At 43.8% G+C, this 24551-nt stretch overlaps 1 protein-coding gene across 1 annotated transcript in view; it reads left to right on the top strand.

Moving 5' to 3' along the window:
- VEPH1 (ventricular zone expressed PH domain containing 1) overlaps positions 1–24551 on the top strand; it is a 220850-nt gene that overhangs the window by 93303 nt on the left and 102996 nt on the right. The window contains exons 8-10 of the mRNA XM_049099858.1: positions 17920–17933; positions 19442–19651; positions 20451–20848. Of these exons, the coding sequence (XP_048955815.1) occupies positions 17920–17933; positions 19442–19651; positions 20451–20848 (622 nt within the window). The remainder of the gene's footprint in view (positions 1–17919; positions 17934–19441; positions 19652–20450; positions 20849–24551) is intronic.

Genomic DNA, 24551 nt, shown 5'->3' with positions numbered 1-24551 from the left:
TAAACCCATGGAGGTGTAGTGCAGACAGTAGGCACTCAACTCCCCAAAGAAAACCAAACCCACTATCTCAGTGCAGAGTAACCTCAGAATAAATTATGGCATTTGCCAGAATTTTTTCTAAATCAGTGAAATCCAGAATGTAACCAAAAAATTTCTAAAAAGTGCACAAAATGTGGTAAAGGAATAAGAAGTGGTACAAATCATGCTTATATCCCTCACTTATTTAGTCAACAAGCGCTTAGCAATTGCTTACTCTGTATCAGGAATTCTGCTAGCAGCTAGACATAGAGAGGGAGAAAAAACATATTCCTTGTACCCAAAGAGCCCACTGTCTAATAGAGGCAATAAATTACTTGAGTGGGTAATTAGAGAAGAGTGTGAAAGTCATGCTTAATCAAGATCCTGCCGAGGAGTCTGGGAATATAGAGGTAGGGATATCTATTTCTGCATGGAATGAAGAGGAATAGGAGACTTAGATCAGGGAAGGTTCTCAGAAGAGATGATATTTTGAACCAAATCCTAGGCTCCCTTCTGGGCAGCAGTGAAAGAGCACAACACTTTCTAGAAACAGACGTCATTTTATATGGGTAGGGTGTGTGTTAGAAGGAGAGCAACACTAGGTAATGCCAGTGAGGCAGTAGGCAGGGACCACATGACGGTGGGCTTGACACCTTCCCAAGGAATCTGGAATTTACTCTATAGGCTCTGAAGAGTCGCTGTAGGGGTTCGTACATGACAAAGTATTATTAGAATCCATGTTTCAGGAAACTCACTCTGATTCCAGTAGAGAGAATGTCTCAGGAAGAGGCAGGCTGATGCCAAGTCCAGTGAGGGAAGGCCAGAAGAGTGTCCGTGGGAATTGCCATAGGGAAACTACTGAAGGTTGTGGTGAATGAACTGGAAGTGGTATGGCTGGGAAGAAAACAATACCTGGGGTTGAAGGGAGAGAGTGGATACAGTACCTCAAACTGGCCAAAGTTTGTGGCAGAACTTTGTTTAAAAAAAATCAAGATCATGCAAGACTGAGGGACGGGTTCTATCTTATTTTGCTGTATTTTGAATAGGGAAGCACTTGGAAAGTTTTATAACTCTTAGAAGTCAAAAAACAATTTCAAATATGTGCTCTCACTTGATCCTCATGACCACTCCACAAGGTAAGAAAGGCAGGTGTCATTATTCCCATTTTACCAAAGTAAGAATACAGGGGCCGAGGTGAGTTAAATGTCTTCCCAAGGTGAAACAGTGACTAGGTGACAGAGGACAGACTGAAACCTTATCTTCACACTGTGCACTGCGGGGTGTTCAGTTCTAGAGAAGGGGCAGAGCCCATTTGAGACTAGTGTCAGATTTTGTGAGTTTTGGGGATATCAAATGGTGCATACCATTTCCAGGGTGTGTTAAGGATTCCCAGAACATAAGAAGCCATCTGGACAAAACAGTGAACATTTAATCATCAGGGTCCACTTTATGTCCAGCTTGGCACAGAGTCTGGAGGTTCCAAGGGACCTAAGACACCATCCCTGCCCTCAAGGGACTCACAGTCAGGTATGTGAAGGGGTTTTGGTAGACGTGCATACAACGGCTGTGGAGCATGAGAGATGTACCAACAGCCAGGAAATTATAGCATGTTTTACAGAGAGGGTGAAATTTAAGTTCATCCCATATTTACTGAGCAGCTTCACGGGCCAGGCATTTCTCTAGGTACTAGAGTAAGCTGCAGAGGATGAATGAGAGCTCTTCAGATAAGGGTAGAAAGGATGCTTCAAATAGAGAGAACAGCAGGTGCAAAGTCAGAGGGGTTGAGAGTGTACGACCCAAACTAAGGAAAAGCAATCGATTCCCCGTGGTTGGAGCAAGTGCCTCAGGGCAGGGTGGCGGAGTAAGCCAAAATGTTGGGGCAGAGACAGATTATCAGAGGCTTTTACATGCTGGGTCAGGAAGTGAGGGGTTTGTCTCTTAAGCAATAGGTAGCCTTGGAAAGATTAAGATTTTAATCCAGGGAATGATCACAGCTCCTAACAGAGTACTTACCGGATAGGCACTTCAGTCTTCACTGGAGGACCAGGTAAATGAGGAAGAGGCTAAGGACAGAGCACTGAGTAGATGTGGCTGGAGCAGCAGGATGGCAAGAGAGCGACCCGATAGTTTCTATCATTGGAACCTTAACAACAGGCTGTTTCAACTGTGAGGGGTGCTGGGCTAAATCAGGAGCAGAGGACCCAAGAAGTCAGGATATGTCATTTCAATGAGGAGAGCACAAAGTTATGGGGAGCTGATCACCGACAGGAGGTAGGGTGAGAAGAAGGGGACGATTGTGGATAAGACCCAGAGACGCATAGTTTGAGCGACTGAATGCTCGTGGAAGATGATGCTAATAACCATGAAAAGAGGAGCGGGAGGGGAGCCCAAATGGCAGCATGTCTTAGTCCACTACGCACAGAGAATATTATCTAACCAATAGGGTCATCAAAATCAACAATAGCTACTCACCCAAAGAGGACTGCTCACAAGTGCCCTTTTTTCTCTCAACACCGTAGTTTTACTGTATGTTGGCAAATTGAACACCAATAAAAAATAAATTTATTATTAAAAAAAACCCACACACACCGTAGTTCTAATCTGTTGTTGGATGGCTCAATATATATAAAGGCCTATAGCTCAGGGTTTCTAATGTTGGTACCATTGAAATTTAGGCTAGTTAATCCTTGCTTATGGGGCTGTTTCTGTGCCTTATAGAATATTTGCCAGAATCCCTGGGTCCTACCTCCCCCTCGGTTGTGGCGACCAAAAATGTATCCAGACATTGCCGAATGTCCCCTGAGAGACAAAAGTCGCTCACAGTTGAGAACTACTGCCATATACGTATGGTATTCAAAAACAGCCTTCTCACAGACCCATGACCTCCCTAGCAACAGCCCAAACACAGCAGTATCCGAGAAACCCAAGGCCAGCGTCATGAAGGGGTGATTTGTCACTTGTGTGCAAGTACGAAGTCACTGTTGACCGATTTTCATGATGTGGTCTTAGCCACTTGGTCTAGAGCCTCTGCCGCAGGTGTCTGGGGCAGCCGTTTTGTATCCTGTGCATGGCCAGCCTGCTTATTTCTTCCTCCAGCGAGGAGCGGCATGTGTATCAGATGTGAAAGCTTAGGCACGTGTTCTGGCCGGTGTCCTGCACGCTCTCTATCGCCTGTACAAGTGCAAAGTTGCAAGAGGCCATTTGGCATCTGCAAGAGCATATATGAGAAAAATATTTGCATAAGGGAAAAACATGTTACACAAGGGTGTTGCGTTGGGCATTCTAACAAGAAAACGGATCCTTAATAAGGAGGCCCAATCTAGTTAGCAACGAACAATTTCCCCCACGAAAAAGAAGAATTTAGGAGCTACGTACCTAGGAGGAAAAAATAAGATTTTACTATTAAAATATTAATCCGAAAATAAAATAAAATAAAATAAAATAAAATAAAATAATAAAATAAAATATGAATCTGTAGGCATGAGAATGCATTTAAGTTTCTCCTCCTTTTATTATTTTTCTGGGGAAAACACATACACAGAGAGAGAAGTCAAACGTGAAGCGATAAAAATGTCACCACTCCCCTCACGTACCGCCACCAGCACCACCATCCCTACTTCGTCAACATTTCTCAATTCAAAATACTCACTTTGCCAGTGTTCAACACTCACTGTCAATCTCCTAATTGACTGTAATTATTCAGTGGGAACCTCAAGATGCTGGTGTAGACAGCCAGCCTTTTGTATTAGCCGTTCATCCTCTCTGGGAGGGTTGCTAAGGCTTCTCTCCCAACATCTTTTTCCTGAATAGCCTTCATTGTGACCACTTAGCTTCAGTCATTTTAATCTGTGTTCCCCAAAGAAGAAAGGTCTACACTTTCGTCTAAAGCACCCAGCAAAGTGTGATCCTTACAATTAGAGGGGAAATGAATAAATGAAGAGAGTTCGAAAGAAAATTAAAGACGATAAAAATCCAAAACAGATGTCATCTAATTTACAAATCTGACATAGCCCAGCAGGCCAGACTTTAGACTTCAGGCCAAAAATACAAGTTTATCAGAAGAAAAAACAATTAGCATCCTAGAGAGAATGAAAACTTGAAGCAGACGGGAGCCTTCCTTGTGCCAAGCCATTCTGAATTAATTGAGTGAGTTTTATTAGATGCACCAGGTAACGCATTTGCGCTTTTCTCGTCCCTGTGTTTTAGAAAAGAATGTGTGTATCTAAACAATAAGCCAACAGGAGCTAAACAACAGGACAGCCAAGCAAAGCATTTAGATACCGAAACTAATTCTGGAGAAGCAAAAAGAGGTAACGGCAGCTGGGGATTAGAAAGGAAGGTGACAAGATCAGGAGAAAGAGCTATACCTTTCCAAATCGCGGGAGCCCTAAGTAGCCTTCTGGGCAGCCGCTAATCCCTGAACCTTATGCCAACCAGGACCCAAGGGAAGCTGGGGAAGGAGAGGGTGGGCTCCTGGCTGAGCATTCACGGGGTCCTCCGACTAGGAGGCACCTTTGCCGTGCATGAGGCTCCAGGGAGACTGCTAATCAGGCACCCTCAAATTTGGGGACAGTTTGTCACAGGTGGTCTTAGCAGGTGGTTAGGCTCAGGCCGCAGCTGAGGATGGAAACTGTGAAAAGAAACAGGGGTTGGAAAAAAAAAAGAAAAAAGAAACAGGGGTTGGAAAAAAAAAAAGAAAAAAGAAACAGGGGTTGGGGAGGCACCTGAGTGGCTCAGTCAGTTAAGGATCTGCCTTTGGCTCAGGTCACGATTGTGGGGTCCTGGGATCGAGCCCCGCGTCGGGCTCTGCACTCACCAAGGAGCCTGCTGCTCCCTCTCCTGCTGCCCCTCCCCACTCTTTCTCTCTCTTTCAAATAAATAAAAATCTTTAATAGAAAAAGAGAAAAAAAAAAAAGAAATGGGTTGAGGGGATCAATAAGGGAAATGAGAAGAGACAGGAAGAAAGGATGGTCATGGGAAAGGGCCTAGGGAAAGCAGAGGATGAGGAGGAAGGGCACCTGCACGCAGCCCCAATCCCAGGCCCGGGTGGGGTACGTGGGTGTCGGGTTTTACGACTCCCTCTGATCCAGCTTTTGAACCCTAGCCAAAGCCATCAAGTCATGGAGGGGGCGGGTGTGGAGTTGCTTTTAAGAAAAGTTTTAGCACAAAGCATGTGGTTTAAGCTTTCCCGAACCTCTGGCTTGTGTAAGTGGGTGGTATGTTCTTGGTTGTTTTGGTGGTAACGGTGGTAGTAGCGGCGAGATTTCGTGTTTAATTCTTTGTTTTTAAGAATCAAGCCCGGAGGTGGGGGTGGGGGAGAATGAAAGGTAAATTTTGGTCAAAACAAAAGGGGAGGTATAAACCTGATTTTGGTATAAATGGCAAGAGATGACACGGTGGAGAGAAGACAGTGGAACCACAGTATGTCAGGGAGGAGGAAGGGAAGACAGAGTGAGCAGGTTATGTTCATAAGGAACGACGCCAGGAAATCTGTCCTCCCTGGAGTGGCCCCACAGTTGTGGTTCATCCTAAATTTCATGCCATAAACATCAAAGAAATGCATCGCGAAGGGAGACCCAGGGATTTGGGTCGGTGCGTGGCCCTAATGTGTAGCCACGCAACACGGCCCGCAAAGACCCTTTTCAAACCTTTTGCTACTCGTGTTCCCGAGGTCCCACCTCGACGTCCCGGGGATCGCATCACAGCCCCTGGAGGCACGGCCCACCTCAACGCGGGGTCGAGGGTGATGGCTTTGTACTGAGTCCATAACAGAAATTGCAGAGAGTGGGGAGGCCAAGCTCTTTACGACTTTGCACAACGGGCTGTCATCTGTAGGCCCGACCACGCCGGTGACCAGCGCCTACCGCTCGGTAGACGTCGTGCCAACGGCTCCCAACTGTGTCGCGTGGTGTAACCCCCACAGCGACGACGTCTTCCCATGAGTATTAGGACTACAGAGGCTTCCCATTCCAGTATGATGGGGTCAACCTCGTAGGCAGGAGGGAATAACGGAGAATTCTCCGTGGAGGGGGGCACGTGACGAGGTGGGCACTGGGTGTTACGCTGTATGTTGGCAAGTGGAACTTCAGTAAAAACAAGCAAATAAATAACAAATAAAGGAGAATTCTCTCTCCGATCCCACTGCCCTCTAGGTCCAAGGGACTTCTGGGAGGGGCAATGGTGCCAATGCCCCGACGTCGGCTCATAGAATTTCCTTTTGTTTCTTCCTTCGGTCCAGTCCAGTAGACTGCAAATGTTAGTGTGGACGAGATCTCCGTGCTCCCAGTACTGCGTGGACGATACAAAGGAAGCTTGCAGAAATGTCAAGGGTCCCTTTCGCCTTCTCCTCCCCAAAGCGATACCTCCCTAAGCCTTATCCCTGTCTTCTAGAACGCCGTCCTCCTCCCTCTTTTCCCTTTGAAGGCTTCCCTTCTCGAAGTCTCCATTCTGAGGTGTTCCCCACCGACCCCTGCTGGCTGCGGCCTTCTCTCCCCTGAGCTCCTACATCCATCCTGCCTTTCCACCCCTCTGCACCCACAGTCCTGCCCTCAAGGGTTAGGGGTCTCCCTGGCTGCCCCTCTGGCCTCCCCCAGACTCGAGACAGCTCATATCCACAGCCTATGCTCCATGGAAGGAAAATAGAGTCTTAAAAACGCTCCTAAGAGTTCCCACTTTTTTGGGAGGGGGAGGCAAGATGTGTTTATACAAAGAGGAATTGATTCTTTGAGAGCAACTGTTGGCTCAGGGACTATGAGGAGATTCGGGATCGTAATTAGAAACATGTGATGTTCTGGTCAGCGTTGCCCCCTGCTTAGGGAAAGCTGAATGCAATTTTGCCCCACCAAGGTAACCAGAGTTTTAATTAAAAAAAAAAAAAAAAAAAAAAAAAAAAAAAAAAAAAAAACAAGGACATCTCTTCAATCTAGAGAGTTCTACACTGGTCACTCGTATAAAAAGTGAGTTGTAGCAGCTATTTGCGGCAGTAGCCGTGGCTGTTTGGTGACTCCATACAGAGGGAAGGGAGGGCCTTGGGGTTTTTCTGCCCCTCTGCTCACCGAGGAGATTAAGCCCGACATGTGGTACCATTTATTTGCCATGTGTTGTTCATTTACTCCACCATTTGTCCTTCCTTAAAGCAGCATTTATGGCGATGCGAAGGTCTTTAAAGGTATTTCAGGAATTCGCTTATCAGCAAGAGATGGAGGTGGGAGACATCATTATCCTCTTTGGAGACAATGAAGCGAGCCCGGGGAGCACGGGGGGGCCCCCCCCCCCCGAGGGTGGACCAGGAGGGCTGGAGATGCCCTGCCAAGGGGTGTGGGCAACGCAGCTGCGGCCTAGCCAGGGTCTCCAGGCTCCTCGCCTGCAACACAGAAGTGTTTAAAAACACAAGACACACAAAAGGGAAAAGAGCTTTTCATCAGGCTCCCACGGCTTGGCTTCTTACTGCAAACAAGACAGGAAACACCAGCTTGTGGCCGGGGAGAAGGGAAAAGGGCGCTTGTGGAAGAAGAAGGGAGAGGCCTCGGCCCCTGTGGCCTCTTGCAGGAGAGGTACCCTCCCCCCACCTGGGTCCTTCTTGGCGTCCGTCCTGGCTGACCCCTGAGTTCTCTGGTCCTGCCCTTCCGTGAACACCTGTGCAGGCTGGTGAACGGGGTGCCGCCCTCCGTGAAGGTGGCCCGATGACCGCGGGCCCCCTGTTGTGGCGCCTGTGCCCGCAGGATGCTCCTCGGAGACCCAGGGGTGCAAGGGCCCTGCCAGGAGGGCCACCCTGGGTGTCATGGGCTCGCAGGTGGCACGAGCAGGCCCTGACCCTGGCCTGGGGAGGCCACGGCCCGGAGCAGGCCCTGGTGGGCCTCCTGTGGGTCGGTGGAGGCCGTCCTTGTGGCCCGAGAGGGACACCGGGCGGCCTGTCGTGCCAGGCCACCTGCTCTCCGGTGCCCACAGCATCCTGGCTGTGGCGGGACTCACCCCCCGCCCGCAGGGTCTGCACCGCCAGAGAGCGGGGCCACCTTGGCTGGGCTGGGCCTCAGGAGCCTCCTGACCCCCGGACACCTCGGCCCCAAACCCTCCTGGGGCCTCAAGAAGGAGGCCCAACGGGTGAGAGACTGAGCGACACCTGGGCCGGGCCGAGGCCCCGCGGGGACAAGCAGCGGGGTGGCCAGGGCCTGGGGTCGGGTGGAGGCCCAGGCTCGGCCTCCCGGGCGCAGAGGCTGCCTCCTGGGTCCAGGGGATCGAGCCGCAGCCTTTCGAGAAGGCCCGTGTCCCCAGCTCCGTGCCGGGGCGTTCTGACCCACGACATCCACCCGTGTCTCGCTGCACGTTTCAACCCGGAGAGGTGGGGTACGGGCTCTCTGGCCTGGGGCCTTGGGCCTTGGGCCGGGAGCACCCACTAAGGAGAACCTAAGCATTTCCTCCTGAGGGGCCACTGGCCGGGGCTCCCCGCCTTTCCCCTCCAGGCCCCACGGTTGGGTTTCCAGGGAGGACCCCCTCTCTGGGATCCTGTTCCCTACACGTGGCCCCAGCTGGTGATGTTGGCCCAGAAAAAGGGGAGCGTGTGGCTTTTAGGGTCCTTACCCACGATTCGAAGTGTTCTGATGACGCCACCACCTTCCATCTTCACCTCCCTCGTGGTTTACCGAGTGTGTCAGTCCCCTGTGCCGCAACCAGGTGACAAGGTGTGAGGGTCCCGCACCTCCCGTTAAGGCCGCTGCCCACCCTGGTCCCAGGCTCTGGGCCCCACATCCAGGGGCGCCTGCACCACCGGCCTGGCTAAACGCACAGCGCCTGTACCTGGGCCTCAGGTGAGGACCTCAGGGCTTGGGGGCGACGGGGAAGCCCTCCCGCCCCCTCCCGGGCTCTGTTCCTTCTCAGCCTGAGCACCTGCGGACCGTGTTGGGTTCGGTGGCTCGGAGCTGGGTCTGCAACAGCCGCCTCCCAGGACTCCGCGGCCCCGCGAGTCCACTGTGGGGGGCAGGTGCTTTGCACGGTTTGCTCATCCTTCCCCGTGTCCCGCTCCGCTCCCGCCGACAGTCCCCTCCTGCGAGGGCTCCTGGCTTTTATTCTAACTGCAGGGAGTTCTCTTGGTCTGCAGTCGCTCAGTTTGTGCTTCTGGAACAGATTGATTGGTTGATTGACTGATTGATTTTCAAGGTATTTCCGCACCGCAGTAGTGAGGGGCGCTACCCTGCAGCCCGTACTCCCCAGGGAGCTACAGGGGTAGAAGCTCCTGTCCCCGTGGCTCTGAGCGGAAGCAGCTCCTTCCAGGTTTGCATCATCCATGCAGGCTGCTGCCGCCTTTCGGTGTCACGCGGCCAGGCTGGGCAGCAGCCCCCCGGCTTTTACCATTTGACTTTTTCATGGCCATTCTGTGCGGGCCACACCGTCAAGTCCATGATATAACGCCTTCGGCCGTCGGAGGACACCCTCTCGCGAATCCCATTGTTTTTTTAAAGACTTATTTATTTATTCATTCATGAGACCCAGGCAGAGGGAGAAGCAGGCTCCATGCAGGGCCCGACGTGGGACTCGATCCCGGGTCTCCAGGATCACGCCCTGGGCCGAAGGCGGTGCTAAACCTGCTGAGCCACCCGGGCTGCCCAAGAATCCCATTTTTGTATGACAAAAATGAGACTCAGCTCTATAAAGAGATTTACCACATTACCCGTAACCAGGGGATGAGAGTCACAAACCTTCCCTGTAAGACTACGGTCGGTTCATCTCCCCACAACCATCTCTTTTGAGAACCCTTTAAAAAACCTTGTGTGAATGAAGCGCACCGTCAAGTTATTTCATTTTAGGCAAAGTTGTACCAGCGGCAGGACTGGTCCCTGGAACAGGGCGTCTACTGGCCTCTCAGAGGCAGAAGGGACTACCCAGGCCCCGACGTCCCGTCCTCCTTTCCCTTGGTATTTGAGTAGGGCTGTTCCGCTGTTCCAGCGCTGCTTACTTCCGACAGTAGCAAAACAGGTGACAGTGCCGTGGGGCTCGCGATCCTCCGTCGTTCCTACAATGACCGATGAGCCGAGAAATTGCTGAAGCGGAAGGATTAGAGCATCCTAAGAATTTAGGGCCCAACGTGGATCTGGTCCCTCATGTTCTCCTACTTCTCTCCAACACCCTTAACCTTGCCGGAGGACGTACGCATTCTGGACGCGGGATCGTAAGCCGAGGTGGTCAGACTTTATTATTTTTCCTTGACTTGAGGAGCCAGGAAGAGAGGCTGCCGGTCTCTCCACCCCAACCAACCTCATAGTCTCATCCTCAGGCTCAGCAAGAGCAGCGAGCGAGCTGCCCAAGGCCTGATTTGTTTCCAAGGGGAGTCCTGCTCACACAAGAGGGAGGTAATTGGGCCTCCCCCTGAGCATCCCTCGAGGTACTTCTGAAAACTTTACTTTGGCAGCAAGACCAGAAACTGTTCAGACTGGAAATCATCTGAGCCTCTTAAATGTGGCGTGTTGAGTTAAAGCCAAGTTAATATTTAGGGGATTACAGAACTCTGACAAAGATTTCTGTAAAACTACCTCTGGAGTTAGAAGTGACAAATGGAAGAGAAATAACAACCCCCTTGCCTGGGCCCAACCCACTGGCCCCCAACTCCACCCCCCACAAGTAAACATACGCAGGACCAATGGTTCCACCAGTGCTTTTGGGTTTGTGATGCATGTCCTTGCTCTCCAAGGAAAACAGAGTTGATTCCCAGAAAAGGTGGGGTTTTTTTGTTTTTTTTGGTTTTTTTTTGGTTTTTTTTTTTTTTTTTTTTTGGTTTTGAACAAATTCTCTCCTGTCTTCTTAAACCAAATTTAAAAACTAGGACGAGTGAAGGAGCCATGAATGTTTCGTATAAACTCAAACTTCCGTCTACCATTTCCTGGTCTTTCGACCCTGCTAGACCCAAGGCTTCTTCTAACTCCCTGCCAGCAAAATTCTGTAACAAAACCCGGGTGGATCGATGCCCAGTGACAAAAAGTTCCCTTTGACCCATCTTGTGGCTCTGGCTGCCTTGGTGAGTCTTCATCACCACTCCTGCCCCCTGACTTCTGTGTTACATGAATCTCCAAATCATAAACACAAGGAAGACTGTGTCAGAAGAGAACGACTTTGTGGTGAGAATCCTACGTATTGGAAATGCTCATCAGCTTCATGTAGGGAAGCTTCTCTGGCCCAGACGTTTTATTGTCATGTCTTCACCCTTCTTATTCGGCCTTTTGCAAACCCTTCATTTTCCTCCTCCCCTTGCCCCCTGCTTCTCTACATTTGATATTTACCAAATGACACCCACCCCGCTCCCTACCCCCTACGGGCCAGGAGAAGTGTCCAGTGCCTCATGGGCTTCTGGTAGAACTCAGGAGGTTTTGGGGGCCCAGAGAGCAGGCTAGCTTTAGAAACCAAGGTGGTGTGAGTGCACTTCCACAAACACGTCAGGTACCTGTGTGTGTCCAGCACTGTGCCAGGTACAAGGGAATAAAGATGAACGGGGCAGGTCCCCACCCACTGAGCAGCAGGGATTTACCCCATTACCCCAGGGTAGGGTTGCCAGATTTAACAAACAGAGGTATGGGCACCCAGTTGAATCTCAGGTCAAGAACAAATAATTTTTTAGTATAATCAGTCTAGTTTAGTATAATACACTTATGGTGTATCCCACTAAGGGTAGAGCTATACTAAAAAAAAAAAAAAATTGTTGTTGATCTGAAATTCAAATTTGGTTGAGCATCCTTTATCTTATGAGGCAGCTGTACCCTAGAGGCATCTACCTGACTTGCCCCTCTTGGGATCAGTGGGGGTGTGGGGATAGGCCATGACCTCTCCTGCACCCAGATCCCCTCTGAGGGGTGTTCCCAGGCAATCTGAGAATGACCGAAGGCAGGCTCCCAACTTCTGGAGGGCTGACTCACTCAGGGGATGGCTTCATAACCAGACACAGGGCAGGGAAAGGGAGCGGAGTGTCCTCTCCTAAAGTCTGCTGCCACGGCATCCTCCAGGACACCTTAGTTCCCTCCAGGATATGGAAGTATTGCTCTGCCTGTGGCTAGACCACTGATGTTTTCTTTATATATTAACACAAGACAGACAGGGCTAATGAAGTTTCCAAAGGAATAATAAAAATAATAATAATTATTATTATTTAAATTAATAATAATACTAAGAATAAAATCTAACATCTGTTGAGCAGCATGTTACCTGTTAGGAGCTTCAGTGCTTCACGCTGACTCTGTTATTTCATCTTTGCAACAACACTATGAGTTAAGTACAGTTGTTTTCCCTGTTATGTAGATAGGGAAATGGGTACAAAGACTAAAAAATAAAGATCTCTGTAAATTAAAAAAATAATGTATATTTAAAAAAGCCAGAAGCTGATCCAATAAAATTATCCAGAAAGATTTATGATAATCCATGAAATTTGAAGTTTTTTGGAAGAAAATGATATTAACTGTTGTTATAACCCAGAGCTTTATGTAGAAAAAACCAACAAAACTAGTGAATTTGTGAGAAATTTTTCCTTTAACAAGTCTTATGTTTTCAGATTTAAAAATTTGTATATGCTCAATATCTGATGTATGCGCATTGGGTGTACTTTATGCCTTAACAATTTTTAAGTTTTAACAATCCCAGCTATAGAAATTTCTAAAATAAAGTTCAAAACCTTGAACTGAGTAGTATTCATATATATATATATAATTTCTCCCTGGTTCAGTTTTGGAAGACTTTATGTCTCTAGGAATTTATCCATTTTTTCTAGGTTGTCCAATTTGTTGGCATAAAGTTTTCATAATATACTCTTAGAATACTTTGTATTTCTGTGGTGTCAGTTATTTCTCTTCTTTCATTTCTGACTTTTTGACTTCTTTCCCTCTCTCTTTATTTGTGGGTCTGGCTAAAGGTTTATTGATTTTGTTGGTCTTTTCAAAGAACCAGCTCCCGGTTTAATTGATCCTTTTTACTTTTTTTTTGTTTTGTTTCTTTTTGGAGTATATTTCACTTACTTCTGCTCTAATCCTTTTAAAATTTTTTTTTAATTTTTATTTATTTATGATAGTCACAGAGAGAGAGAGAGAGGCGCAGAGACACAGGAGGAGGGAGAAGCAGGCTCCATGCACCAGGATCCCGACGTGGGATTCGATCCCGGGTCTCCAGGATTGCGCCCTGGGCCAAAGGCAGGCGCCAAACCGCTGTGCCACCCAGGGATCCCACTTCTGCTCTAATCCTTAGCATTTTTTTCCTTCTATTGCTTTTGAGTTTTGTTTATTCTTCTTTTTTCTAGCTCCTTTAGATGTAAGCTAAGTTTGTTCATTTAAATTTTTCTTGCTTCATGAGGTAGGCCTGTATTGCTATTAACTTCCCTCTTGGAGCAGCTTTTGCTGCATCCCAAAGATTTTAGACTGCTGTCATTTCATTTGTCTCCATACTTTTTAAAAAATTTTTCTTGTTGAATTCTTGGTTGGCCCATTCATGCTTAGAAGCATGTTATTTAACCTCCATGTATTTCTGTTCTTTCCAGATTTCTTGTCATTGATTTCTAGTTTCACAGTGTTGTGCTCAGAAAAGATGCATGGTATGACTTCAATCTTTTTTTAATTTGGTGAGACTTGATTTGTGGCCTAATATGTGATCCAAACTGGAGAATGCACCACGTGCACTTGAAAAGAATGTGTATTCTGCTGCTTTAGGATGGAACGTTCTGAATATCTGTTAGATCCATCTGGTCCAATGTGTCATTCAAAGCCACTGTTTCCTTGTTGATTTTCTGTTGGATGATCTGTCCATTGATGTACGCGGAGTGTGAAAGTCCTCTACTATCATGATATTACTCTTGATGACATCTTTTATGTTTGGTATTAGTTGCTTTTTTTGTATGTGGGTGCTATTATGTTGGGTGCATACGTATTTACAATTCTTATATCTTGTTGTATTGTTCCCTTTATGATTGTATAGTGTCCCTCTTCGTCTCTTGTTACAAGCTTTGTTTCAAAGTCTATTTTATATAAGTATTGCTACTCTGGCTTTCTTTCAACTTCTGTTTGCATGATAAATGCTTTAGTATCCCTTCATGTTCCGTCTGCATGTGTCTTTAAGTCTGAAGTAAGTCTCTTATAAGCAGCATATAGATGGGTCTTATTTCTTTTTCCACTCCAATGTCGTTTGATTAGGGTGTTTGGTCCACTTATATTCAAAGTAGTTATTGATAGGAATATACTTATTGCCATTTTGTTACTTGTTTCATGGTTGTTTTTGTAGTTTTTCTCTGTTCCTTTCTTCTCTTGCCCTCCTCTCATGGCTTGCTGATTTTCTTTAATAATACACTTGGATTCCTTGCTCTTTTTTTTCATATCTATTACAGGTTTTTGATTTGTGGTTACCATTAGGTTGTATATAATATCTTATGAATTTAGCAGCCTATATTAAGTTGACGGCCAAGTAAGTTTAAAACCGTTTTTACTCCTCTATCCCTCTGTTTTAGGTATACAGTGTCAAATTTCATATCCTTTTATTTTATCAGTTGCTTGACTGATTTTTATAGATAAAATGAATTTTACTGTTTTTATGTTTCCTGCTTCTCTTACTCCTACTTATATCTTTTCCGTTCCATTCAAAGAGTCCTCTTTAACATTTCTTGTCAGACTAGTTTAGTGGTCATGAATTCCTTTAGGTTTTGTTTGGGAAACTCTTTTATCTCTCCTTCTATTCTAAATGATAGCCTTGCTGAATAGAGTATTCTCAGTTGTTTTTTTTTTTTTTTTCCTTTCAACACTCTGAATATATTATGCCACTTTCTTTTAGCCCTTAAAGTTTCTGCTGAAAAATCAGCTGATAGCCTTCTAGAGTTTCCCTTGTATGTAATGTTTTCTTTCCTCTTGCTGCTTTTAAAATTCTTTTTCACTACTTTTTGCCATTTAAATTACCATATGTCTTTGAGTGGAACTCCTTGGGTTGATTTTCTTGGGAGTTCTCTGTGCCTACTGGTTCTGGATTTCTGTTTCCTTCCTCAGATTGGGAAATTTTCAGCTATTATTTCTTAAAATTTCTGCCCCTTTTCTCTCTCCTCTCCTTCTGGTATCCCTATCATGTGAATGTTACAATGCTTGATGGTGTTGTAGAGTTCTCTAAGTCTTTTTATTATTATTATTATTATTATTATTATTATTATCATTTCTTCTCTCTCCTCTTCAGCTTGGTTGCTTTCCATTACACTGTCCTCCAGGTTGCCTATCCATTCTTCTGCTCTTCTAGTCTACTATTTATTCCCTCTAGTATATTTTTACTTTCAGTTATTGAGTTCTTCATCTCTGACTGATTCTTTCTTATGTTTTCTGTCTCTTTGTTAAGGGTTTCAATGAGTCCTCTACTCTTTTCTTTCTTTATGACTATTACTTTAAATTCCCTATCAGGCATATTACTCATCTCTCATTTAGCTTGCTTGCTGTGATTTTGTCCTGTTCTTCATTGGGAACATATTCCCCTGTCTCCTCATTTTGTCTAACTGTGTTTATTTTCTTTTTTTTAAAGCTTTCTTTATTTGAGAGAGAGTGAGTGGGAGGGCAGAGGGAGAGAATCTTTCAAGCAGATTCCTCACTGAGTGTGAAGCCCAGTATGGGGCTCGATCTCATGACCCATCAGATTTTGATTTGAGCTGAAACCAAGAGTTAGACACTTAACTGATCGAGCCACCCAGGTGCCCCTTTCTGTGCTTTTTCTATATGTTAAGAAAGTCAGTCTCATTTCCTCCTCTTTAAAGTGGCCTTATGAAAAAGAGGTTGTGTAGTGCCCTGCAGTGCAATGTCTTCTGTTCACCAGAATTTGTTAATTCAGTGGTGTCTCTTATGTGTTTTGCAAGTTCCCTACTATTTTGTCTGAGCCACTTTTGCTTTCATCCCTGTCTCTCTTTGCCTGTTGTGGGCAGCGTTTGGTCCCTGTGTTGTTGTTATTGGTCAGTTTGGGTCTGCCTCAGTCTTGAGTTGAGTCAGACAAGGAGTTTGCCAGAGATGCAGTAGAAATGATCAGCAGTGTGCTTTTGCTGTATTGTCCCCTGAGAAGGTTTATTGGCAGCTAGCATTCAGACCAGAGGTCTGCCCCCAGCCCATTGTGGGTAGGTCTGCAGGAGAATGTGAAGATGGAACTTGTGATGTTAGCATGCATGGTTCATGCAGGAGTGTTGTGGGAGCAGACCTTGAGTTGCTTTAGAAAACTGCAGCAGAACTAGAGGGGGCATGTCTACAGGAGGGGATAGGGCATGCGGTTAGCAAATTACGTGGGGAATGTTTGTGCTTTGGCTGGTTCTTACAGGTGTCCGTGTGTCTAGGCTGGGGTTCATGGGAGGGAAATGGTGGTTGTCAGCTCCTTTGTTCCTGGAGAAGTCTGTGGAACATGTCTGCCCTTCCCCCACATGCTCTGAGATTAGTAAATAAGTCTTCCTAAATACACCAAACATTTTTCAAACTACTACTTCTATGCTGTACCTGCTACTTCTTTGTTGTAGCAGAGCTGTTTGTTGTTCTGTCTCCTTAAGGGCAGGGACTCAGTTTCCTCTTGCCCTCTGGCTCTCCCAGATTGGAGCCTGCTGATTTTTAAAGTTCAGGGTTTAAGCCTCCATTGTAAGAACTCATGAAATTAGTTCCTTGTTGTTTCCAAAGCCAGATATTATGGAGATTCATTTTACGTGTATGGGTTTCCCATGCCTAGGGTATTTGTCTGGTTTAAGGGTCTGTTTCTTTCCTTCATGCCCATGGTGTTCCCTCTTCCACAGATAGTCCTATGGGTCCATTTAGCTCCCATCATGTCTCTACCCTGCCCGCCCTCTTCAATGTGGCCTCGTCTCTACATTTAGCTATGAAGAGTCTGTTCTGCCAAAATGCAGGTCATTTTCTGGGTTATTTACGCTGATGTGGGTGTTACCTAATTGTATCCTTGAGACGAGGTGAGCTTGGGATCTTCCTATTCCACCATCTTCCCCAGAAGTCTCGCTGGATCTTGATAATCATCATGGTTTGTAAAATACCATCCAGTGATAGTAGTATCTTTGTTTGTAGTGGGAGTAAAAGTTCAGCTTTTAGATCATCTGGCTGGAAGATGTCAAAACCTCCCATCTGTTTGTGGGCAGCCAGTATCATATGTGTCATAAAGGGAAACATGTTCATGATTAGCCTTTATTCCCATATACTGATTCTGAAGATCTACTCATGTATATTTCAGTGAAGCGTGGCATGGATAATAAATTCTGCATTATGTATGCAAAACTATAGGAGGCCTATGAAAATTATATAAATATATATTTAAGTTTTCTCAGCAATTGCTTATCAGATAATAAACAATATCCTAGTTACTTATGGGATGATCTACTTGCTTTCCCAATGGCACTATTTACGTCTGTCCGTGGGCTGGACTAATGGGAATTTTAAAAACTGAGGGCCTGAAAACTATAAGCCCTCCCTCAAAGCCAGTACCCTCTCTCTAGGCCAGCCAGGAAAGCGGCCAACCAACCTTTCCCAGTGCCCACCACACACATGGCCCCAGAATGGCTGGAATGTAATTGAAAACAAAACTGTCACCAGCACTTTCATGTTAGTTTTCCCTAAAAAGCAGTGCCATGAAAAAAATCAAAATTGTATTTTCTCACTCTCACCTATGTACAATGCCATGTTTACCTTGACCCTTTGGGAACAATAGCCATATGTTTGAAAAAGCCAGGATTGTTTTGTATGTTTGAGGCTCTTTTCATCAACTTCTAGGAAAAATGGCAAAGAGGGCTGAGGAAATAACACATAGACAAAACTTCAGAAACATTAAGCCATCTAAAGAATGAATTTCTAGGGATTATTAACCCTGTATTTATAAAGAAAGAATTAGTGACCCTATATGATATGCTTGATAGTGATCGTTAAATAAAAATTAAAGTAGCTCTAGGCTGGCTCAGGCAGGTGAAGGAAGATAAACACACACTACATTTTCTGTAATCATATAGCATTCGGTGAGCGTCAGTGAACCATTTCTACAGCGTATCTGTGGGCTCTTACTCTATCTAAGGCCCTATGTTAGTCCTTAGAGGGGTTCCAAAGTTATTCCACAAACAACCCCTGCCTTAAAGAAGATCATTTTAATGACTCACAAAGTGCTTTATAAATTTTACTGTAAAAAAGATGGCTGGAACTATTAATATCATTCATGGAAAATCTCTTTCCTCCAACATATTAAAATTCAGAAAGATTTTTCTTATTTCATAACATAAAAGAGTCACACTGATTGTCATAAAATTAACAAAACCATGAGTTTACACAGCCCATTTGAAATGTTCTTATTCTATCAATTTCAGCACAAATTATCTCTTAACAATTTTCTAAGAAATGTCTGGCATGAATTTCATGTGAAAGCTGTGCTTTTGTAGAACTGGATAAGAATATAGTAGATAACCATAAAAACTGCTTTTTATTCTCTGAATTCTTCAAAAAATCCTTCTAATGTAAATTTGGCACACACTCCAATGTTTATAGACTTCTGGCAGAAGAAGCTATAGAAACAATTTCCGTTGTTCGCCTGAAACTAACGTACATGGTGTGTCAACTATACTCAAATAATGAAATCTTTTTAAAAGAAAAGGAAGTTTAGCACATAGATCAATCCACTGTTGGCTGCAACAAAGAGTTGGGTATCTGTGCGGGCAAGATTGAGCAAAGGGTTCAAATTACACATAGAGTGATCTGTGATGTTAGGGTTATAGAAGGATAACCAGAACTGAAGAGGATCTATGTGGTTGCATGAAGAAAGCCTCCCACCCACACCACTCCAACTAGCAGGCCACACATCCGCCAGTGCATGATGGTTGTATAACGCAACGGCTTGCAGATGGCCACATAACAGAGGCCATCACACTAGGTAGGATGGTGTCAGCAGCTCCAAAGAAATGTTCTCCAAAGATTCAGGTCATATACTCATTCAATAGGATGGTCTTTCATAGAGTAAATCTATAATCAGTTTAAGAATATTTATAGAAGAATAGCAACCATCAGTAAAGAAGAGATAGGCCAGGAAAAGGTACATGGGAGGCCTCCATGACGGGCTGGCAGTGATGGTGGCCACAATGAGCACATTTCCTACCACAGAAATGATGTAGATGTTGGAAACTAGAACAAATATAATTTTCTTTAAAAAAAAAATTGGGGGACACCTGGCTTAGTGGGTGGAACATTGTAACTCTTGATCTTGGGGTTGTGAGTTCAAGCCCCACATTGGGTATAGAGATTACTTAAAAATAAAATCTAAAAAAATAAAATTATGTGCATTGTAGTTATTTAAGGAATATTTGCTAAGTGAATAATAATAAATTTATTGGGTAAATTTTTCTGTTTTGAATAAGAAGCAGTTAAATAGACAGTAACACTGTTCTGCAGGTATATGTGACTGCCATCTAATGCAATTTTTATTCCTTCAGGAAAAAACCCAGTACTGAGGTTGAATTCCCCGAGAAGCTGGAAGAAATCAAGCTCACTTTGGCTGAAAATGAAGACCATGAAAAGCTGCAAGTTAAAATACAGGCTTTTGAAGACAAAATAAATGCTGAGAGCAATACTCCTAGCTCTATCAGAAGATATAGTTTGGGCCAGTTTTCTAAGGAAGAAAGAAAAGACATTAGATTTAACAGGTATAAATTTTCCTTGGCTGGTTTTTTTTTTAAGTATGCACTTCATGTTTGCTACTGGTTTTATTATCACACTGTTGTGAGGTGGTTTTTAAATATTTTCCTATAGCACCGAAAGCCCCATCTTTTCATGAATGAAATGGCATTCACCATGTGTCCATTATCCAAAGAAGCTTGCTATGCTAAAAGGAGAACACAAAAGGAAAACAAACCTATGGCTTATTTTTTAAAAATACTTTTTTATTTTTTTATTTTTTAAAAAATATTTATGAGAGAGAGAGAGAGAGAAAGGCAAAGGCACAGGCAGAGGGAGAAGCAGGCTCCATGCAGGGAGCCCGATGTGGGACTCGATCCTGGGTCTCCAGGATCAGGCCCTGGGCTGAAGGCGGCGCTAAACCACTGCACCACCCAGGCTGCCCTAAAAATACTTTTTAAAACATAAATGTGCTCTATCGAGAATGACTGTCAAAAGCCTCTCTTATTTTCTGATGAAAAAGCAGAAGCAGACATAGGAAAAAAAAAAAAAAGAATATAACTATGTAAGTCTGCCATTTTCCAGTTAGTTTTGCCATGAAATTGATTTTTAAATCTGTTTTTAGAGGTGGCCTAGATCTTCAAAGCGTTGGCTTATTACATAACTTGTCGCTGGTCTGTGTTTTTATCAAATCTCTTAACAGCACCAATTTTCGGTTTCACACTCTAAAGGAAGTAATTTTTCCCACCATCATTATCCTTTCTTTTCCTTCTCAGTGGATGCTAGCTCAACCTCTTTACCTGTCTTGGCTTCTTGCTTGTATTGCAGGTCAAAGAGCTTGGCTTTGCACACCGTGCTAACAAAGAGCCTGAGTTCAGACGATGGAGAAGTTGTAGAGAGTGAAGATGTGCCAGCCAGCATCTTTGTTTCAGAAACAGACCCACTTAGCCAAGGAAATGACAAGTCACCCTTTAAGGCAAACTCTGACAGATCGCAGCTGGGAAACTCTACAGTTTCACACCCAACTATTGTGTACACAGAATCAGAGAATTTGCCAGAAACAGTTAAAGAAAACTGCCAGGAAGAAACTCCAGAAACAACTGCAAGTCCTGTAGAATACCAAGATAAGCTCTACTTGCATTTAAAGGAAAACTTCAGCAAGGTAAAAGCATATGCTGTGGAAATCGGAAAGAAGATTCCAGTCCCTGATCAGTGTACCATTGAAGGTATGTGCTCTGAATACCCTAACTTTGAGAAATTTCAGACATTGCTGGGGAGAAAAAAAAAAAAAAAAAAGCTCAAATCATAAAAATTGCCATACCCTGGATTTTTTTGCAAAATAGATTGCTTGAAACACCCTAACAGTATTTTAATTGCTTTTTTCTCCCCCTAATAAGTCAATCATCTTTTTAATTTCTGTTTGAATCCATGAGGTGCACTTAAGTTCACCAACTCTGATTTTTCTTAAACCTCAATTTATATTGTTCCTGGCTTTCTGTCCCTAGTGTTTAGGGAAATCCTAGAAAGGGTCTGTGTTCCCTAAAGCAAGCTCTGGTGTAGGGGTCCAGCCAGTGACATTTTTCTAACCACGTAACCATGGAAGGAAGCCATGCACAGCATTGAGCTTCAAGAGATTTTTCTCCCAATCGTTCAACAGCACTTATAAAGCAGTGACTGTGTGCCAGGCACTGTGCTAAAAATTCAGCTTTCTGTGAGGTTCACACAGTCACAATCCCTGGCCTCTTGAAGATAACAGAAAGAAAAGAGTGAATTGGGAGGTGATATATGTCAGGAACCAGTGAGGGTGTGAGCTAGTCAGAAAACAGAGAACAAAGAAAGAGAGGTCAGGAACCAGGACTTCCTTTAGGTGCACAATTGAAGAAGGTGCCAAAAAACTGGGTAAAATTTGACATAAAGACAAGATCAGTATGTCTTGCGAAGCCATGTTGGAGCAGAGGCAAAGGAGCAAGGAGTAATGTTGATCATGTCTCCCGTTTACAATTTTGATCTTTTGTTCATGGTGAACTTTTTGTATTAATTTTGATTTTTGAAAAATATTACTTATTTTGACTACTAAATTTTCTCGTGCTTCTTAAGTTTTGTGCCCTGGTCCTGGAAAAGACGGTAGGTAGGTCTGAGGCACAGGTAGTAAGGTGGAAGAGTGCCTGGGGCAAGCTCATCCTCTGAGAGTGGGTTGAACAGGTTGGGATGCTTTGAAGGCATTATCGGCTAATTAGGCTTTTCCTAGAGTCTCTCTCAGTTAGCAGTCATGCTACTCCCTGGAGATTAAGATGAAGGTCCTTAGCCCTCTTGTTGGACACGACAGCTCTTCACTGGCTACATCCACATTGAAAAAGCTAGACAGCGTATCTTCCAGAAAGAAACGCAGCGAAAAGATGATGATTCCAGTTCATATTCATCCACCAGCTGGCGGTCACCCCTAAGTGGACGGTACTAGGAAGGCCCTATTTTTCCATACTCTACTAACTACCCCTTCTCCCATTTTGAAGCAGAGGAAAGACTATTGTGCTAACAAAGGGAAAGGGAGATTCAAGCATTTGGTAATGACAAATATTGTCTGGATCTTTAGAATCTGACATTTTCAGAGGTGTTTACATTAATTCATTGATTAAGATTCTTAAAACTCTTTTTTTGATGGTGACAATAAAAGTGGTATTGCTCATATTCAACATAAGTTTTAGATAATTAGGTATAGCAAGATTTGGGAATAACTAAAATCAATAAAACTCAACATAAAGTCTTTATGATTTCCCGTTTCACTAATACTCTATTTAATGCACAGGTTAGAGGATTTAATATAAAAGGGGTTAAGCGAATTTCCCAGCTTAAAAGAGGAAGTTTGTAGCAAATATAAAGTCAGCTATACTTCCATCTGCTAGAATAGTTTTCTTTTTTAAATGTGGCTTAAAGCATTGAAGTTGTGTTATGCAGTGACTTTTAATGTTGTGAAAATGTGCGGAGGTCCTGCAGTTACTTCAAGCATCTAGTTGTCAAAAACACGTGATATTTCTTATTGCCTTGAATTATTTGAGGGGTTTGAGGGTGCTTTGGATTTTTTCCTCCAAAATATTGAATGGATCCATCATCTTTACTAAAAACAAAAATCAAAAGATACTTTCTTTTGATGTTTCCTACCAGGAGTGACCTAGAGCTGAGTATATATTTTTTTTAAGTTGACATTTTGGAATTTATTCACATTTTTATAATTTCCTGGAAGTTCCCGGAAAATTCCTTGCACAGAGATATGTGTGAGGGATTGAAGATTTATATGATTCACTGTGAATACATCTACCAAGAAAGGACTCACGCTGACTGCAGGGGACGTGTTGTTATTATTCCAGAGATTGTGTAAACCATTCAGGAGAATGCCAGCAGTCATCTGGCTGACACAGTTTTGCTTGGCTGTCACGAGATCACTCAGCTCAACAGTATCGCATTTCTTTCCTTAAAAATTTATTGAAGAAAGATTTAGGCCTAGAAACTATATTATGTTGAATGTGCTGGTGGTGTAAAAAAAAGGCATATTTGGTTTTCCTTGCTGAATTATGCAAAAATAATCGAGAAACAAAGGGAAGAAACATAAAAATCACTTCCACAACATTTAGAGTTAAAAAGACAAATAGCAGGACACAACAACAGCAGCAACGAAGTATTAGGAATAATTTTAGACTGATGTCATGATGTCTATACCATAAGAAAATGGTAAAAACAACCCTTTAAAGAAGTTCTTTTGGTAGCGTTTTATAGGTATGAAAAAAAAACAATACTGAAAAAAAAATTTTTTTTAAAAAGTTCTTTTGGTAGTGTTTTATAGGTATGAAAAAAAAAACAATACTGAAAAAAAATTCAAAAAAAAAGAAGTTCTTTTGGTAGCGTTTTATAGGTATGAAAAAAAAAAAACCAATACTGACCCCCCCCTACTTTGACCTACAAAAACATCACTTTTGTAGGGTTCAACCTAATACTTTAGTAATAAACTATGTTGAAAGAACAGGAACCTCACTAGTCACAGCCCAGCAGAATTCAGGATGAGGTGAATCAAGGTCACAAATGCCATTCTTAGCCTCAGTCAGCCATCTCATTATTGCATGATATTAATTACAGAGGGGACAGGCGAGAGTATAAATACAGCAGCACAGATCTATCATCATGTCTAGAAAAATTGTCAAACCCCAGGTCTTACTGAGGTTGGGTCAGCAGTGTCATTTGGGGTATGAAAGAGCCTGTTATTCCCAAGTCAATAACTCTCCCCTGGGCCTTCTAGGCCTCTGGCCCGGGCACAGGTCAGCCAAGCAGGGAAAGTTAGGTATTTACAGTCAGTGATGCTCTCACATCACTACCGGATTGTATTTACTTACAAGACTGAAGGAATTCAGTTCATCAGCCCAAGGGCATTTTAAATACCTGAATCCCTGGAATTCCTCTATGTGAACCAATATGATTGGAGGTTTAAAAAAAAATCAAAAAAAAAAATCCAAAAATGCATGATATTGAAATAAATTCTTGAAAATCTGGCCCATCACTAGTGTTCTATAAAGGATGAAATAAAAGCTTACAAGAACCCATCAATGCTGCTTTGGTTTGCTTTGAAGTATTCCCCGATTGGGTGAAAATACATCCCATCTGTAGAGCATATCAGCAAGCCTGACTTGCAGAAAGCTAATTTCAAAGCTGGTAATGTCGTCTCTTCTCTAATAGACCGACATGAGGTGGTTTTTCAACTTGAACAGTTATAAGAATATACGAAAATAAAAGTTAATTATAAAATTTCAAGGAGTAGGTGCTGTTTCATAATTAATTACAGATAAAGTTTTCTTATTGAAATGTTGCAACCTCATGTTGGAATGATCAAGCCAGTCCTTACCTCTTTCTCCTCGGTTGGTCCGATCTGGGGGGTGATGATAATAT

Source organism: Canis lupus, chromosome 23 (assembly GCF_003254725.2).
Source record: "Canis lupus dingo isolate Sandy chromosome 23, ASM325472v2, whole genome shotgun sequence".
In the NCBI taxonomy this organism is placed as follows: Eukaryota; Metazoa; Chordata; class Mammalia; order Carnivora; family Canidae; genus Canis; species Canis lupus.
The sequence above is the reverse complement of the archived record's forward strand: the minus strand, read 5'-3'. Positions and strand labels throughout refer to the sequence as shown.